At 39.5% G+C, this 19069-nt stretch overlaps 1 protein-coding gene and 1 pseudogene across 6 annotated transcripts in view; one reads left to right on the top strand and one right to left on the bottom strand.

Annotated features, from left to right (window-relative positions):
* Positions 1-275: 275 nt before the first annotated feature.
* The window catches only part of MMAA (metabolism of cobalamin associated A), a 40966-nt gene continuing 22172 nt past the window's right edge, over positions 276-19069 (top strand). For 2 of the 6 annotated variants that reach the window (XM_054252886.2, XM_008992637.5), the window contains exons 1-2: positions 554-580; positions 10730-10776. Coding sequence is in view for 2 of the 6 variants with exons in the window: in XM_078366460.1 (XP_078222586.1) it covers positions 286-580 (295 nt within the window). In the remaining 4 variants the exon portion in view is untranslated. Of the gene's footprint in view, positions 581-10729; positions 10777-19069 lie in introns of all 6 variants that reach the window. The other 4 variants (XM_078366460.1, XM_078366459.1, XM_078366457.1 and 1 more) reach the window with 2 other exon arrangements.
* LOC103791866 (nuclear receptor coactivator 4 pseudogene) lies at positions 5583-17702 on the bottom strand (annotated as a pseudogene).

Below are 19069 nucleotides of genomic sequence, written 5' to 3'. Positions count from 1 at the left end.
ATGCCACGGTTTAAAAACTTAAAACTATATTCTGGTGGAATGCTGAGCATTTCTTCAAATCACTGTGAGGAGCTTGTCTTTAATTTCACCGGTCTGTCAAACGTAACGTCTCTCCCCCGGCCCACATTTTAAGCTTCCAGGGAGCGGAAGAAGGGGCTCTGGGTGTCCCGGCTGCTACAGGTTGCTGGGTGTGACGGCAGGACTTGGCCTCCGTCCGACTCCAGGGCGTCGCGAAGGCCAGGACGGAACAAACGTTACCCTCGAACTTTGGGGACGAAACATTCCATGGGACCTAAGAAGGGCAAAACCTACCCTAAAGGCCGTAAACTGCCCTCCCCTCCTCCCGCCAGAGAACTTTCCGGCGCAGAGCTGCCGCAGGCCAAGAGACCTTCACGCTCACGCGCTATTCGCCACACGCCGGAACTGCGCGGCCACGTCCGCGGGGACCCGGGCATGCTCCACACCGCCAGCCGGCCCCAAGCGATCCCGCGGCCCCACGCGCCGACAGTCGGCGCTGCGCCTGCAGGGAGGATCCGGCGGAAGGGGCGGGGTCAGGCGGCACTTCCGTGGCTTCGGGCGGGTGAGTACACGGAGTACGCGCGGCGTCCGGGAGTGGGGACTGGGCTCCCACCTACGGCTGCCCTCCCGCCGATGGCCAGTGCGGCCCTCCGGGGCGCCCCCTGGAGGATTTGGGGTGGGGGAAGGAAAGGAGAATATTACCGAATATCCTAGGGGTGCGGGATATTGTGTGGACAGGCAGGAGTCGGCAAATGGGTTCAAATGGAAGGTTTAACAAAGAAGGCCCTGTACATAAACAGTGTTTTATAATCCTCATTTTGGACGGGTTTCTCAGGTTATCTTTGAGCCACAGCAAGGAAGCTTTGTTAAGGTGGCTCATGCCTTGTCGGTGCCAAACCCGGTGAATGGTTAACCCGAGGCCGCGTCAGTGAAAGCCACTGTGACTCCTCCTACCAAAGAGTGAAATTAAAACTCTTTTCGGGGAATAAAATGCAGGATATCAAAGTAGGATTCAAACTAAAAGTTAGGAACAGTATCTAGGTTCTGTCACCTGCTGTGCCGGGCAGGGGCTAAATCTTTTTCAGCAGAGAACATGCTGTCTTCATATGTATTTCTCATTAGAAAATGAAAAGCAACCTAAACCAAAATAATCTGATAACATTTTTGTATTTATTACCTGTCTTGAGAGTTGTACCCTAATCCATATGTTTTGAAAACATAAACTGATAAAACTTTTCCAAGTTGGTAGAAAGCCAGAAGTTTCCAGAAAAACTGTGTGGATTATTCAGCATTTTGCAGTTGTCTACAATGCTCAGAATATTCCTTTACAGTGATTTTACACTACTGTTTTGTGTTCAGGGTAACAAGAGTTTTTTAAAAGTCAAAGACGGACAGGTTTCTAAAGGGTTGTATCCTATTAGGAGAGGAAACAAGCGTGAAAAGTTACATAACCGTAAGAAATGTAAATCACTATTTGAGATATTTGAAGATATCAAAACCTTTATTTATAATGGAAAGAGCTGGTGAGTGCTTGAAACAGTTACCATTTAGCTGATTGCTGCCATGTGGGAATGGGGGGTCCCTCAAATCCAGATCCTATTTCCTCCATTACAGGCCAAAGATCTGTATTTTTACGTGATTTTTCTTGATTTTTAATGTTACTTGCAACCAATTTAGTTAACACACACCTGTGGGTGGGCCAGGTGCAACTAGTTTGTGACCTCTGCAGATTTTCACTTTAGTACAGTCCTTCACTTAAAAATGGTTCAGCTAAAAATTTTTTGACTTTGCAGTGGGTTTATCCAGACACAAACTTCATTGTTAGATGAACAAATAATTGAATAATAATTACTCAGAAATAATTGGAATTAGAGGTCAGAAAAAGTCCTGGAGACTGGGATCGTCAGGAAAGATTTTAAGCTGGGTAGGAGAGATATCATAGAGGGGGAAGGATATAAAAGATGAGTCAAATCTTGGGGTTGGGAGAGTGGTAGGTTTGGAAGATAGTAAGTAAAATTTCCTTAGAGGAAATTTGGAAAGGCAAGTGCAAGAGGTGCTGCTGGCCTGGGGAGTACACTTTGGGGACTACCCTTTGAGAACCACGGTCCTAGAGTATGGTGAACTTTCGGAGGAATTTGAGTAGGAGGGTAAGGAGACCACATTCATCTTTCAGGATAAGTCTTGCTGTGAAGTCTGAAAGGAGAACTGAGGAGGGAGAAAAGAGGATGGTTTCTTAGAGGTAATTGGCACCTGCTTGGTGCCAGGCCCTGTCCCAGGCTTTCTCATGCATACTGTCTCATTTCATACTCACCATGACCCTGATAGGTAGATCTTAATGTTTTCATTTTGTAGGTGAAGGAACTTTGAGAATATGAGAAATTGCCCAGGTATCATAGTTGGTCGCAGAGCTTTCTAATTCAAGTCTAGATTTGAAATAGGGTGGTCGCAGTGGGAATGTATCAAAACATTTAATGGTCATGGAATTTAGAAAAATAGAGACTTCTGAAGCAAATTTAAACCCAAAAGTAGAAATTGGGAAATCTGAATCTTACTGGAAAAGTGATCAAAGTTAAAGTGGGCAGAGAACTTTAGAGAATCCCTGCATGAATTTGGTATGCGTTCCTTATTACTCTTAAATCATGATGACCTATTTAAACCTATTTAAAAGTTGCTTATTTAAAAAGTCATTCTGCTCTACAAAATTTTTCTGAAATTATTTGAAAAAGAGAAAGTAAAGCCTTCTGTTGGGGGTGATGGGATATGGTAAACAGATTAATGGCATTTGACAGCTTATCTTCAAATCAAAAGTGATTAGCATTGAGGAATGGAAACACATGGTACAACACTGAGTTGCCTGTATAAATTGTGCTGTGCTGCAGACATTGACCTAATGTATTGATTTTGGAAATTCTGTATGCTTTTTTCTTTTCTTTTGCCAGAGTAGTTATTGAAATTGAGAATATTCATTGGATCAATTTCAAGACAAATATCTCAAGTCAGACTGGCTTCTGCTGAGCAAATTTTTAATAAAGGAAAATATCCATATATTGAAATACATTTAAAAAGAAAGTCCTTAAAAATATATATATATATATATTACTGTAAAATCTAGAAAAAAATGTATATTTTAAAAACATCAGTTAACCAAGTAATCACTATAGTGGAGTTATTGATCCATGCAGAATTATGGCATATATTAATTAATTCTGTGAGCAAATAATTGTCCTGTAAATACAAAGATAACCAATATGGTTTGGCTCTGCCCCTCCCCAAATCTCATCTTGAATTATAACTCCCACAGCCCCCATGTGTCATAGGAGGAGCCTGGTGAGAGGTGACTGAATTATGGGGATGGGTCCTTCCTGTGTTGTTCTTGTGATAGTGAATGACTCTCATAAGAGCTAATGGTTTTAAAAAGGAAGTTTCCCTGCACAAACTCTCTCTTTGCCTGCTGCCATCCATGTAAGACGTGACTGGCTCCTTTTTGCCTTCTGCCATGATCATGAGGCTTCCTCAGCCATGTGGAACTGTAAGTCCATTAAATCCCTTTTCCTGTATAAATTACCCAATGTAGGGTATGTCTTTATCAGCAGGATTAAAATACTAGGTATGGCATACTTTGAGGTATCTTACTGAATCTTGTAAAGCTGGGAAGTTTCTCTTGTATTTTGGTAGTGCTTAGCTTACAAATTGTAGAATGAAGCCATATTCCCAAGAATCATGAAAATTAGTTGAAACATTTTGATTTGGGTTTTTTTTTTTTTTTGGCTGTTATTCTTTAATGGAGGCAGATACAAAATTCATCAACGCAAAAGAATGTTTTACATACTCATTAACCTAGTGATTAATGTAAATTATATTTTGACAATGTAAAATACAGTGTGTTTGGCGTCAAAAAGAAACTACAGTTAGCTGCAACTTAAGATAACTGGAAAGGCTCCTTACATTGTCTTTGCATACCACCTTTATTATAATAGTTCTAAATGATATCTAGGGAAGGAATTAAAAAATGATACAAAGCTCTTTCCAGCTGTGGTTCAGAGAACTCTGGTGAAGCTGTTTGGTAATGACATTGTGGGACCATGAAGTTTCTTCAGAAGTATTTCCAATAACAGGCAGTTAAGAAGCTTAATAGTTTAAAAGTTTGGAAAGCACCTAAGATATCTTAGAGAATTTAAAAACATTATAAACCCCACTTCTTTCCTATGGAAACATTTTAAAGCATGGACATAACTTTAAGGAGATTGAGAAAACATGAGTAGTTTTCATAAAGTTTCAATGAATACCCCAAAGCACAAGTGTTGAAAACACTTGTTTTCAACTGTTCACTAAAATGTCACTTTTGGAGGTACAGGTAATGCTGTCCTTGCAGTGAGAGGATTACTTTATCCCTAGATAAAAAGCATCAGGTGTCAAGCTTGGCTTCCATTTACACAGGATACACCAATAATCCCTATGATAGTGAATGGTTCAAGTACTATACTACATTTCCAACATGTATTTGCCTATTTGCTTAGTCGGTACTAGGGTTCTTTTAAACCCCATAGGTTTGTAGAGTATTTTAAAAGTCTAGAACTACCTCAAAAATAGTCTTGAGGCCAGGCACGTTGGCTCTCATGCCTGTAATCCCAGCACTTTGGGAGGCCCAGGCGGGTGGATCACGAGGTCAAGATATCGAGACCATCCTGGTCAACATGGTGAAACCCCGTCTCTACTAAAGATACAAAAAATTAGCTGGGCATGGTGACGCATGCCTGTAATCCCAGCTACTCAGGAGGCTGAGGCGGGAGAATTGCCTGAAGCCAGGAGGCGGAGGTTGCGGTGAACTGAGATCGCGCCATGGCACTCCAGCCTGGGTAACGAGAGCGAAACTCCGTCTCAAAAAAAAAAAAAAGTCTTGAAATAATACCAAGCTCTAAAAGAGCTCACTGGATATTTTAATAACATTTACAGAAAGAAAGACAAAATTTGCAGTAGCTGAGTTTCTTTCATTATTATTATTCAACTGAAGAATAATAATATAGAACATGTAGACTAAAATGTTTGGTAATGTCAAAAATTGCCAAGATTATTAATATATATTTTGATAATCACTATTGACCAGGTTAATTTTTTGTGAAAAATACACTCTATATTAATAGAAAAGGAAAATCATTATTTCAGACCACTAACAGAAGAAAACCCACAGCAAGAGAAGCACCTATAGGGCAATTAATTGTTCTGGAAGTTTACTAGCTTTAGAATATGTCATTACACTTCAATTACAGAAATATTTCATTTTTAAAACTAGAGTGTTTTAATGTACTTTCAGTACTGACTCAATCTAAGGAGTCTTGGAGGCTTGTGAAAAAAGACGTATCCACAAAGATGCTGCATTTCTAGTGTGGGGGTGAATTAATACTTCTGTAAGAAGGAAGGAACTGAATCACCTCGGCATCAATAAACAACATTTTTCTTTTAAACAGCAACTCATAATCTGATGACTCACTTTGCTTTACTAGTTCAAAATTAGGCAGGAGAGGAACTAAGCTAACTGGTCAGACCCAGAAACGCAGTCATGCAGCTCATGATGTGTGATAATTGGCAGAAAGGCCACTCAACTCTAGTCCATCCTTCACATCTGTATGGGAGTTGAGTATAACCACTTGTCTTTATCAACTTTAAGCTGCATACAGGCAAAGAGATCACAAACTGCAGGGAGGTTGTAATGGTCTGAGGGGAAGTTATGTTCTTCCTATAGAGGTGAATTAAGTAATACTTCCTGGGTCTTCTTTCGAAGCAGCCACTTGTCTTCTCCAGAGGATAACTGCTGAGGTTGGCCATCTTCTTTTCTGGCAGGACCTAGTCAGCTGTGTTAAAGGGACACCAGGAAGTTGTCATGGGACTTTTAAGCTTTTGTTTGCCAGCTCTGTCTTCAGTACTAGGCACTTCCTTAGACTTCCTTCTTTGCATGGGGGCCTGATAAGCTACTCAAGGGGCTGTTCTTTATGAGTTGGAAGGAATCAGCAATTCTAGAAGGAACCATTGCCTTTGGTGCTTTAGTTTGTTCTATTCTTTTCCAGAATGACAGAGTCACATATTCAGGGAATCTTTATGCTTCTCAGGCTCAGATTTGGGTTCCACGGGCATCCCATTTTTATCCTTTTCTTCTTTCTTCAGAAGCCACTTATACAGAACCTTCTTCTCACAATTCTCTTCACACACACAGCCAAAGTTTGTGCAGGGCTCATTGGCTCTGCACACCTCCTCTACCTTACATGGGTCATGATGATTCTGGACAACCCAATCCTCTGTAACCATGCCGGGGGTGGATAGTGGTTTCTTGGCCTCCAAGTGGTCATTCAGGCACTTCAGATTGCCCAGGTTTTCAATCTCCACACCTTTGGGCTGTTTTCTCTGACAGTTGGTACAGGAGTCAGTCTTGACAAGCCAATCATTCACATTTAGGACTGGAACAAGAGCTTAAACTTCTCACTGATTTCACGACTGCCATTCTCAGGCTTCCCCAGCTGATGGGATTTCTGGGGAGTCACCAGCCAATGTGATAGGTCCATCTCATCTTGCTTAGGAAGCTCTAGATCTTCAACCTTTTCAGTGGAGAAGGAACTAGTAGTGGAATGGCTATTACGCTTTTGATAACCTGGTTTTTTAGGAACTTCCTGTTGCTGATTCTTCAGGAGCCAGTTTTCTAAGTCCTTTAGATTTCCCCAGACATTACTGAAGAAATTGCAGGCTCTGGAAGAAGTCTGATTATTCTCCAAGGTCTGCTGTTGGGTGAACCAATAAAGAATCAATTTTTTTTTATTGGTGCTGGGTATGTAAGGAGTCTGATGACCACTGGCAGGTTGCTTCCAAGAAGTCATTGACTGAGGGAGACAGCTGCAATACTGGATGCTGACTTCTGCTCTGGCATTGGAATATAGCCTCTCTTCTCCAGGAAGGGCCCAGTATTTGGTGAACTATGAGCCATCAAGTGCTCAGGAATTTGAATGGTTTGGGGAGACCCAAATGTGGTGATGGTGTGGTGCAAAGCAGTTGTGTCAGCTAAAGAGCAGGACAGTGGAATCTTCAGGTTTAAGGGTCAAACTGCCCAGTCTTCCAGGCACACAGAGACTCGATTAGCTAGAGCTTTGTTTTGGGTACACTCCTTTTGATGAGTAAGACAACTGAACTGGCCCAATAGCCAGTAGAGCTGCTGAGCCTGCTGTTGAAATGTCTCCTCTTTAAGCTTATAGATGAGGTCTACCTGTTCATATAGCCACACTTACGGTGTCTAAGACATTCCAGGTAATGGCTTATGCAACTGTGAATCTGAGCTTTGACCTCTTGCAAGTTATCTTTAATTTGCTGTTCAGCCTGGAGAACTCCACCAATAGCAAGCTCCCAGTCCCTCCGTGCATCTCTACACCTCAAAAGGATTTCTCTATTACTGGAGCTGCCACTCTGGTCTTGGAAGTTATTCCTTCTTCTCACTGCTCCAGGCCAAGTGCCTCTCTGAATGATCTAAGGGTACCTTGGGTGGACTGAGACATGGCCCCACACAAACCTAGGGCCCAAAGCTGATTAGATTATTGATCAAGTTCTTTGATTTCTTTTCATGAGAAAGCAGGAAAAGATGCTGAGTTACAAGAGCAGATAGGAAATCCTCTCTACTTACATGATTTTGCCATTTTAGTGGAATTAGTCTGTTCTGCCTGTGACATACATAAGGGTAGAAAGCTGCTCATACAAGGCTGAGTTACACTGGCTTTTAAAAAATTTATGGGCTGCTTTAAAATCTGGTTGATTGGATAAATTCATGGGGTTAAATATATTATGAACTTGGTTATCAGGAGTGAATTATTGTCTGTGGAGCAAAAAATACTTTAAAATGTGGTCTGTTCTGTCACCTTACACATTATTGAGATCTCTTACTGATACAAAACTTCACACCAAAGATAGAAATTAATTTTTCATTTTGGCCTAAGCAAAAAATAAATAAAAAGATAAACTGCCACCCATAATCAGGCATGTTCAAAAGTACAGGATTATTTTATTTTCTCTAGAGTTGACACCGTATAAATCTGGATTTATGAAATCCATAAATTTTCCCAGTTTCTGCCACTAGTTGTGAGGCCCTGATGAATCAGCCTCATGCTGCTGGGCCTCACTTTTAAAATAGGATGTCATCCAGTGGAGGATTGTTGTGAGGTTTAGCTGAAAAAAATGCATGCACGATGCCTCACATATAATAAACACTCAATAGAAGGTGGCAGCTGCTGCTTGCCAGTCAGATGGTCCAGAGAGTTGGGGGGAACCAAGAAAATTAGTCCCCTGGGAAGAAGTTTGAGGATGTCAAAAACCACAATTACGTACATCTGGGTAGCTTTTTGGTTTTGGCAAAAGAATTGGAGTAAGATGGTATCATCCTTTGTGTGATTCTTTCTTTTCACTGAAAGTCCTTTTAAGATTTGTATTGGCATCAGAAGGCAGAGAAGAGTTATCCCAAATTGTGATAAAACCTGCAGTGTAAATCATAAGCTTATCAGGCTGGGCATGGTGGCTCACACCTGTAATCCCAGCACTTTGGGAGGCAGAGGCAGGTGGATCACCTGAGGTCAAGAGTTTGAGATCAGCCTGGCCAACATGGTGAAACTCCATCTCTACTAAAAATACAAAAAAACTAACTGGGTGTGGTGGCACACGCCGGTAATCCCAGCTACTTGGGAAGCTGAGACAGGAGAATCACTTGAACCTGGGAGGCAGAAACTTCAGTGAACCAAGATTGTACCACTGTACTCCAGCCTGGGTGAGACAGAGCGAGACTCCATCTTAAAAAAGAAAAAAATCATAAGCTCATCAGACAGTTGGTGTAGATTTTCTAAGAAAAATTGCAATTAAATTGATGTATGAAACCACTATTTTTAATGTTACAGCCATCTATAATATTTATTTAGAGAGTATTTGCTTACATTATTATAAATGGACATATTTTCATCTAGTAAAGCTTTTCATTCTAAATTTTGATTTCTTGCAAAACCTTTTCTTAGCATTTTTCTGTTTAGAAGATTGGTTATATGTCAAAGGTGCCTTGATTCAAAACAGGAAACTTAGAAGGCAGAAAGTTTCAGTAAAGGTCCTTCAGTCACACAGGTTAATATTGTTACCCAAACTTTTCCTTATGGTTTAGTAGATTAACATAGAGTAGATAGAGTATATATTCGTGAACCTAAAAAAATATTGGAAGGTTATGTGTGCCAGGCACTGTGCTTGTTTCTGAGGAAATATGCCCTTTCTCTGGGAGAATCAGTTGAGATGAGCAATGAGAATTGGTAGGGAGAAGTCTATAAACAGATAAATTAGAAGACAAGAAGACAAATACTATTTCTCAGATGAACAAAAGACTGTGGAGCATTGAATGGAACACTTAACTGCCTGGATAAGGTGTGGGAAGATGTATCTCTGAGGAGCTGCTATTTGAACTGAGTAGGCATTTGTCAGCAAAAAAGTGAAGGACATGCATTACAGATACCTAGTTTTTATTACAGCATATATATAGTTAAAAAATATTACCATGCTCAAAAATGGTTACTATCTCATATATATCATGTTATTTCAGAATTTTTTTGAACTTCAAATTTAACATGATGATTCTGATAAAATATCTGTTCATAGACGAAAAGGTAAATTGTGATTATTGCTTATTTCACCTTGCACATAATTCTTTTTACAATTTTTTTTAGTATATATGTTGACTTTATATCTAATTTAGAAACATATGAATGCATTTGATGTAACACTGATAGTCACATAACTGGTAAAATTAAGCATTCATCAAGTTTGACTCTGATGTTAGGAAAAAATCTAAATGCAAAAGGAAGCAAGTTACAGGTTATGGCAAAGATTATAATTCATAAGTAGTTATTAGATATTTCTTATTAAATTTTTAAAATTCTGAATTTTATCTTTTAAAAAAGATTTTTGTTTTTATTTACTTTTTCTTACCATACCACTGTATTGGTTTTCTATTGCTCCTGTAATAGATTACCACAAACTTAGTGTCTTAACACAGATTTATTATCTTATAGTTCTGTTGGTCAGAAGTCTGACACGGGTCTCACTGGAGTAAAATCATGGTGTCAGGAGGTCTTCATTCCACCTGATAGGATCTAGAGGAGAATCAGTTTCCTTGCCTTTTCCAGCTTCTATAGGTTGTCCTCATTGCTTGGTTCATGGCCCTTTTACTCCATCTTCACAGCCCTGAAGGGTGGATTGAATCCTCACATGATATTACTCAGCCGTTCATTTCTACCTCCCACTTTCATATTAAAGGATATTGGTGATTACATTGTGTCCACCTGGATAATCTAAGATAAATCTTTTTACCTTGTCAGCTGATTAGCAACTTTAATTCCATCTGCAACTTTAATTCCCTATTTGCCACGTAACATAACATATTCTTAGGTTCCAGGGATTCAGGTGTGGACATGTTTGGGAAACCATTGTTGTGCCTGTCATAGTAACATGCTGCTTTAAAAAAAAATAGAAAAATATGGTCAGCCAAAAAACAACATAAAAGCACCATAATACCACTGATCTGTAGATGAGGTTACATACCCATCGATATATTTATTTCTTCTGTGTGTGTGTATAGCGGGAGGGTGTCAATGTATGTTTAAAATTTTTTGAAAAAGGTGTCACACTTCCTCTTAATCTTGAATCCCTTTTTTAGTAATCTGGTCTCATGGATTTAAATGACATCTAAACATCGAAGGAATGGTGAGTTTTATCAGATGCTTTTTCAGTGTCAATTGAAATGCTTGTAGCTTTTTGTCTTTCATCTGTTGATATTATGTATGACATTGATAGATTTGTATATGTCAAACCATCCTTCTTTCACAGGGATAAACCCCACTTGGCCATGATCTTTTTGCTATCAGGCCAGTATTACTCTGATACCAAAACCAAAGATAAAACAAAAAAAGAATACTAGAGGCTAGTATTCAGAAGAATAGTATTATTTTTCTCTTTAGTATTCAAAAGAATACTAGCCTTGTATTAGTTCATTTTCATGCTGCTAATAAAGACATAACCCAGACTGGACAGTTTACAAAAGAGGTTTAATTGGACTTACAGTTCCACATGGCTGGGTGAGGTCTCAAGATCATGGTAGAAGGCAAGAAGGAGCAAGTTAAATCTTATGTGGATGGCAGCAGGAGAAGGAGAGCTTGTGCAGGGACACTCCTGTTTTAAAATCATCAGATCTCATGAGATCCATTCACTATCAGGAGAACAATACAGGAAACACCCAGCCCCATAATTCAATAATCTCCCACTGGGTCCCTCGTAGTAACATGCTGCTTTAAAAAAAAAAAATAGAAAAATATGGTCGGCCAAAAAACAACATAAAAGCACCATAATACCACTGATCTGTGGTATTATGTGGGAATTATGGGAGCTACAAGGTGAGATTTGGGTGGGGACTCAGAGCCAAACCTTAACCCTGTAGAATTTTTTTTTTCTGGCCGGGGAGGGGGGCGGGGGGGGGCGGGATTGTCTTTGGTTTGGGTGTAAGAGTAATACTGGCCTCATAGAATGAATTTGGAAGTATTCCCTTTTCCTCTGTTTTTCAGAATAGTTTCAGAAGGATTGGTATTAGTTCTTTAAATACTTGATAGAATTCAGCAGTGAAGCCATTGAGTCCTAGGCTTTATTAGATTTTTTATTACAGCTTCAATTTCATTACCTGTTATTGGTATGTTCAGGTTTTGGATTTCTTCATTGTTCAATCTTGGTAGGTTATATATGTCTAGGAATTTATCCATTTCTTCTAGATGTTTTCAATTTATTGGTATATACTTGCTCACCATAAGCACTAATGATCCTTTGAATTTCTGCAGTGTCAGTTGTAATGTCTCCTTTTTCATCTCTACTTTTATTTATTTGGTTATTTGGATCTAATCTCTTTTTTCCTTAGTTTGCTCTTGATTTTCTAGTTAAGATGCATTGTTTATTTGAAGTTTTTCTTCTTTTTAAATGTAGTCACTTAAGGCTATAAACTTCCCTCTTAGTACTGCTTTTGATGTATTCCATTGGTTTTGGTATGATGTGTTTCCATTATTATTTGTTTCAAGACATTTTTCAATATCCTTAATTTCTTCATTGACTCACTGTTCATTCAGGATCATATTGTTTGATTTCCATATGTTTGTTAGTTTCCAAAATTCTTCTTGTTATTGATTTCTAGTTTTATTCCAATGTGGTTAGAGAAGATGCTTGATCTTATTTCAAATTTTTGAATGTTTAAAGACTTTTTTGTGAGCTAATATATGGTCTATTCTTGAGAATGATCCATGTACCAAAGAGAAGAATGTGTTTTCCCCAGCCATTTTATGAAATGTTCTGTAAATAGCTATTAGGTCCATTTGGTCTGTAGTGCAGATTAAGTCTGATGTTTTATTGTTAATTTTTTGTCTTGAAGATATGTCCAATAATGAAAGTGGAATGTTGAAGTCTTCAGTTATTATTGTATTTGGGTCTATCTCTTTAGGTCTAATAATATTTGCTTAATATATTTGGGTGCTCCATGGTTGGGTACATATAGATTTAAAATTGTTATATCTTCTTGCCATATTAAACCCTTTGTCACTATTTAGTGACCGTTTTTGTCTCTTCTTATAGTTTTTGTCTTGAAATCTATTTGTCTGATATAATTATAGCTACTCCTTTTCTTTTTTGGTTTCCAAAAAAGTTCTTTTTTGGTTTCCAAAAAAGTTCTTTTTTGGAATAACTTTTTCCATCCCTTTATTTTCAGTCTATGTTTGTCTTTATTGCCTATAGAAAGTGAAATGGGCTTTCTATAGGCAACAAATCATTGGGTCTTGTATTTTTTTTATCCAATCCACTACTCTGCGTTTTTTGACTAGAGAGGTTAGTCCATTTACATTTAATGTTATTATTGATAACTAAGCACTTATTCCTGCCATTTTGTTATTTTCTTGTTGTTTTTTGGTCTTCCCTTTTTTCTTTCCTGTCTTTATCATAGTGAAGATGATTTTCTCTGCTGAAATGATTTAGTTTCTTGCTTTTTATTTTTTGTGTATCTGTTGTATGTTTTTTTTCTTATGTTTGAGATTACTGTAAGACTTGCAAATACTGTCTCTCTACCCATTATTTTAAACTGTCAACAAGCTAACACTTTAAACAGAAATAGAATAGATAAACAGAATTAGTGAATAGAAAACTAATAAAGAGTATTCCTTAATTCCCCACTTTTTAATTTTTGTTGTTTCTGTTCATATCTTATATGCTGTCTGTCTTGAGAAGTTGTTGTAGCTATTATTTTTATTGGTTCATTGTTTAGTCTTTATACTTAAGACTAGTTAACACACCACAGGTACAATGTTCTTTTGTATACTTACTGTTACCAGTGAGTTTTGTACATTCAGATGATTTCTTACTGCTCAATAATATCCTTTTCTTTCTCACTGGAGTGTTTTCTTTAGCATTTCTTGTAGGAAAGAATTGGTGTTGATGAAATTTCTCTGCTTTTGTTTGTTTGGGAAAGTATTTCTACTTCATGTTTGGAGGATATTTTAGCATGATTTTTCTTTTTCCTTCACCACTTTAAATAGGTCATGCCACTCTCTCCTGGCCTATAAAGTTTCCACTGAAAAGCCTGCTGCCAGTCATATTGGAACTCCATTGTATGTTGGTTGTTTCTTTTCTCTTGCTGCTTTTAGGATTTATTCTTTATCCTTGACCTTTGGGAGTCTGATTATTAAATGCCTTGAGGTAGTCTTTGAATTAAATCTGCTTGATGATCTGTAACCTTCTTGTATTGACTATTGATATCTTTCCCTAGGTTTGGGAAGTTCTCTGTTATCCCCTTGAATAAACATTTTATCTGTCTCTTTCTCTACCTCCTCTTTAAGGCCAATAGCTCTTAGATTTGCCCTTTTGAGGCTATTTGCTAGATCCTGGAGGCATGCTTCATTGTTTTTTATTCTTTTCTCTTTTGTCTTCTCTCCCTGTTTATTTTTATATAGCCCACCTTCAGCTCATTAATTCTTTATCTTTTTTTTTTTTTTTTTTTTTGGAGATGGGGCAGATAGGGATCTTGCTGTGTCACTCAGGCTAGAGTATAGTGGTGTGATCAGGGTGATCAGGGCTCAGTGAAAGTTCAAGCAGTCCTGTCACCTCAGCCTCCTGAGTAACTGGGACTACAGCCACCACACCCAGCTAATTTTTATATTTTTTGCAGAGATGGGATTTTGCCATGTTGCCCAGCTGGTCTCAAACTGGGTTCAAGGCGTCTGCATGCTTTGGCCTCCCAAAGTGCTTAGATTACAGGTGAGAGCCACCATGCCTGGCCCAAGCTCACCAATTCTTTCTTCTGCTTGATCAATTCTGTCTTAAGAGACTCTGATGCATTTGCCAGTATGTCAGTTGCATTTTTCAACTCTAGAATTTCTGCTTGATTCTTTTAAATTCTTTCAATCTCCTTATTCAGTTTATCTGATAGAATTCTGAATTCCTTTTTTGTGGTATCTTGAATTTCACTTTTTGTTTTTTGAGATGGAGTTTATTCTGTCACCCAGGCTGGACTGCAGTGGTGCAATCTCAGCTCATGGCAACCTCCACCTTCCAGGTTCAAGCGATTCTCCTGCCTCAGCCTCCCAAGTAGCTGGGATTACAGCACCCACCACCACACCTGGCTAATATTTGTATTTTTAGTAGAGATGAAGTTTGACCATGTTGGCCAGGCTGATCCCAAACTCCTGACCTCAAGTGATCCACCCACCTTGGCCTCCCAAAGTGCTGGGATTACATGTGTGAGCAACCACACTCAGCCATCTCTTGAATTTCTTTGAGTTTCCTCAAAACAGCTATTTTGAATTATCTGTCTGAAAGATCACATATCTCTGTTTCTCCAGGATTGGTGTGGTGCCTCATTTAGTTCATTTGGTTTTGGTCATGTTGTCCTGGGTGGTCTTGATACTTACAGATATTTGTCTGTGTATGGACATTAAGGAATTAGGTATTTATTAGAGTCTTCGCAGTCTGGGCTTGTTCGTACCTGCCCTTCTTGGGAATGCTTTCCAAATATTTGAAAACGCCTGGGCATTCTGATCTAAGCCATATCTGCATTTGGGGGCACCCCAAACCCAGTAACACGATGGTCCTTGCAGATTCATAGAGGTACTACCTTGGTGCTCTTGAGTAAGATCCTGGAGAATTCTCTGGATTACCAGGCAGAGACTCTTGTTTTCTTCCCACGCTTTCTCCCAAATAGAGTCTCTGTTTGCTTTGACCTACCTAGAGCTGGGGATAGGGTTATATAAGCAATGCTGTGGTCACCACCACTATGTACTGAATAAGACCTGAATCCAATACAGCACTGGGTCTCACAAAAGACCCATTATAACTACTATTTATCATTTGTGTTTGTTCAGATTCCTAGGGCTGTGCAATCAGCAAGTGGTAAAGCCACACAGGCTTATGTCCTTCCTTTGAGGATGGTTAAGTTCCCCCATGCTTTAGGCAAGTCCAGAGATGTCATCTAGGAGTAAGAGCCTAGAGTCAAAAACCCTAGAAATCTACTTGATGCTGTGTTCTACTGTGGCTAAGCTGGTGCACAAACCACAAGACAGTGTCCTTTCCACTCTTTTCTCCCTTTTCTAAAGACAGAGGAACCTCACCCATGACTGCTACTACCATAGGCCCACAAAGAGTACTACCAGACTACTGTTGATGATGTTCCCTTAAGGTCCAGGGGCTCTTTGGTCAGCTTGTGTGAATGCTGCCTGACCTGGGACTTACCCTTCAGGGCAGTTGGCTCCCCTCTGGCCCAGGGCAGGCCCAGAAATGCCATCTAAGAGCCAAGTCCTGGAATTGGGGACCCCAAGAGCCCACTTGTTTCTTTACCCCACTGTGGCCAAGCTGGTACCTAACATGCCGGACAAATTCCCCTTTATTTTTCCCTTTGCTTTTCTCAAGCAGTAGTCTAGCCCTGTACCTGCTACAGCGTGGAATGTGCTGAGTGTCACCTGAAGCCAGCAAGTCTCAGAGTCTCACCCAAGGCCCTCGATGTGGTACCTTGGCATTGCTGCTGGGCCCAAGGGCTTTTCAGTCAGCAGGTGATGAATCCTGCCAGGAGTGGCTCCTTTTCTTCAATGCAGCAAGTTCCCTTCTGGCCCTGGGTGTCTACAGATGTCATTTGGGACCTAGGGCCTAGAAGGGAAACCTCATGACTATAACTGGTACCCCATCCCGCTGTGGCTGAGGATATCCAAGAGGCAAGACAAAGTCCTCCCCACTCTTCTTTCCTCTCATCAAGCAGAAGGAAGGTGTCCTTTTGTAGCCATGAGCTGTGCAGCCTGGGATTAGGGAAGGAGCGATGCCAACACTCTCTTCACTGCCCCGGTTGGTGTGTCATTGGGTTGTGTTCCCTCTAGTCCACTGACTCAGTTTAACACTAGGACTTACCTAGGAGTTGCAGTCTTTGTGGCTTAGATTGCCTTTAAAGTTTATTTGGGGCACTAGAGCACTTTAACCCACAGTGGCAAGGCTTGTGTGAGCTCAGGGAACTCAAGTTCCGACCGCTGGGAACAGCCATTCCTTTCTGGCTGGTTTAATCGTTTAAATGTTCCTTCCGTGTGCGGTGTCCAGTGACTTTGTTCAGGTTTTGCTTTCTGCTGTAGCAGGGTGGCAGTGAGTTCAGTGCCTCAAAATTGCTATGTTCTCCCTCTCCCCAGAGCACAGAAATGCTCTCTGTATCATGCCACCGCTGCCAGGGAATGGGAGAGGAGTGGCCTTGGGGATTCAAAACAGTTTTTCCTACCTCTTCAGTGCCTCTTTGAGTGATAGGAAATTAAATCCAGCTAGAAGATGATTGGTGGAGCCTTGCATTCTGCTATCTTGCTCCGCCCCTGGCCACCTCTCTCACTCTTTTTTTGAACTTGTTTGGTAACAGGAGGTAGTCATGGTAAGACTTGTTAATTAAGGAGCAAATGTTAAATAGCTCTAATTTGCTCTTAGACTTCATATGACAACATCTCCCTTATGGGTCAGTAGGACTAGATTTGATATTAAGAATGTTTTATATCCTGCAGATTTCTTCTGTCTGTTCTTTGGCTCCTCCTCATGCCACCACCATCACTGCAACTGAAAATACTTCTTACTCACTTCAGAAGTGGGCAGAGTTACTAATATCTACTTCCCTTTTAGCCAAAGGACTTCTCTGTTATTTTAACATAATTTATTAAGGAATGCCTGCCATAGAGAATCAAACAACCTGGGTTTGAATTTTGGCCCTGCCGCTGGCTGTGACTGTAATCACTCAACTCTCTGGGTTCATTTCCCCCTCTGTTAAGTGAGAATAATAACTGCTGTACTGCCCTCATGGAATTAACTGGAGAATAAAGTGAAATAAAGGATCCGAAAGTAGCTTGTAGACTCTCATGTGCCAGGTATTTGGAGAATGAAATAAGTTCAGATCAGCAGCAGCTCTTTTTTTCTTTTCATTTAAGCAGTTGCAGTGTGCCAGGGTCCATGTCAAACTTTGAGGATTCTAACAAGATAAACTAGGTTAAAAGGTCTTAAATCAGCTTTTCTTTTCCACTCCTTAATACCTTTCCTAAGTCCAGGTCCTCATCATCTCCTTTGCTAGGCTTCCTTAACTGGGCTCTGTTAAAAAGTCGCATCACTCTTGACTTCATGCCACTGCTTCTAGAGTTATCTCTTCAAAAGCAAAGTTAATTATGTCACCTCCATAAAAGTCTCTGTCATTTGTCCACTGCCTACAAGACAAAATTTAATTTCTTGACCTCAGTTTACATCCGGTCCAACCTTATCTCCTATGAGTTGTTCCATATACCCTAGGCTTCTGCCTTACTGAATTTCTCAGTTTTCTCTGACATGACAGGGACGAGACCAAGTCCCAACTCTGATTTTGCACATTTAGGTCCTCAGCCTGGAAAGCCTGCCTCAACCTTCTTCAACATTTTTGTTATTTCAGACTCAGTCTTGACATAGACTCCTCTATGGCTTGAATTCCCCAAGGAGAGTAAGTTTCTGTAATCTTGTCTGTTCCCGTAGCACTTTGTCCTTTCTTTGATGTGGTGTATTTTACTCTGTGAGCTCTTTAAGTGCTAGGATTAGGTTAAGATAAGATAATGAATGAGGCATTCTACCGAAGAGAGTGTAACGGGTTGAATGATGGCCTTCAAAAAGATATGTCCACATCCTAATCCCTGAAACCTGTGAATGTGGCCCTGTTTGGAAAGAGTCTTTGTAATGTAATCAAGTAACTAATTCTGTTATGGTAATTATGGTAATTTGTTACAGCAGCCCTGGGGAACTAATATATTAGTAGAAGGTTATGGTACAATGGCTGTAACATAATCAAATACTATTGTCATCACCATCAGTACCATTACTATGGTCACCATTATTATTATCACCTATCATGGAATCTGAAAAGTAGTATGTACTAAGAAAATTGTGGTTGAATAAAAATACAGTTCTTGCCTATGAGCTTCCAGTCTGCTGGTAGTGGCAGTGGTATTGATGAGAATTGTACTTAAAGGTGGTATTGAAAGAGAGCGTCTAAAACAGACTCTCTATTAAATTTCTGTTTTGAATATCTTTTTGTGTGTTTGTGTGAAAGGTGATAGTAGATGTTTTAAAATTATTTTTTAGAAAAACTTTTATACATTTTTAATTGTCCTTTTAGAATAATGCTAGTTTTGTACAAATAGACATTAGTAATGCACCCCCTAAATAGAAAAAAAAATGTTGTTGTTTTTGGAAAACTGATGAGCATTTATAGTTCTACCAGTTTAAAAAATCTTAAAGTATTCTTTCTCCCTAATAGAATGTTAAGTAGCTAAAATTAATTTTATGTTCATTGGCCTTTAAGTACCACGTAGAGGTGGATCTTGGAGCAATAATTTATTCTGTCATGCCACAAGGTGCTTGAAAATCAACCACAGTTTACAAATACTCATAAACCCAAATTGAGTGAGTTATATTTAACTGTAAATTTTAGTTTGCTACTGGAAGAATTACC

This window comes from Callithrix jacchus, chromosome 3 (assembly GCF_049354715.1).
Source record: "Callithrix jacchus isolate 240 chromosome 3, calJac240_pri, whole genome shotgun sequence".
NCBI classification, from domain to species: domain Eukaryota; kingdom Metazoa; phylum Chordata; class Mammalia; order Primates; family Cebidae; genus Callithrix; species Callithrix jacchus.
Note: the sequence above shows the minus strand (reverse complement) of the source record. Positions and strands in the feature narration are given on the sequence as shown.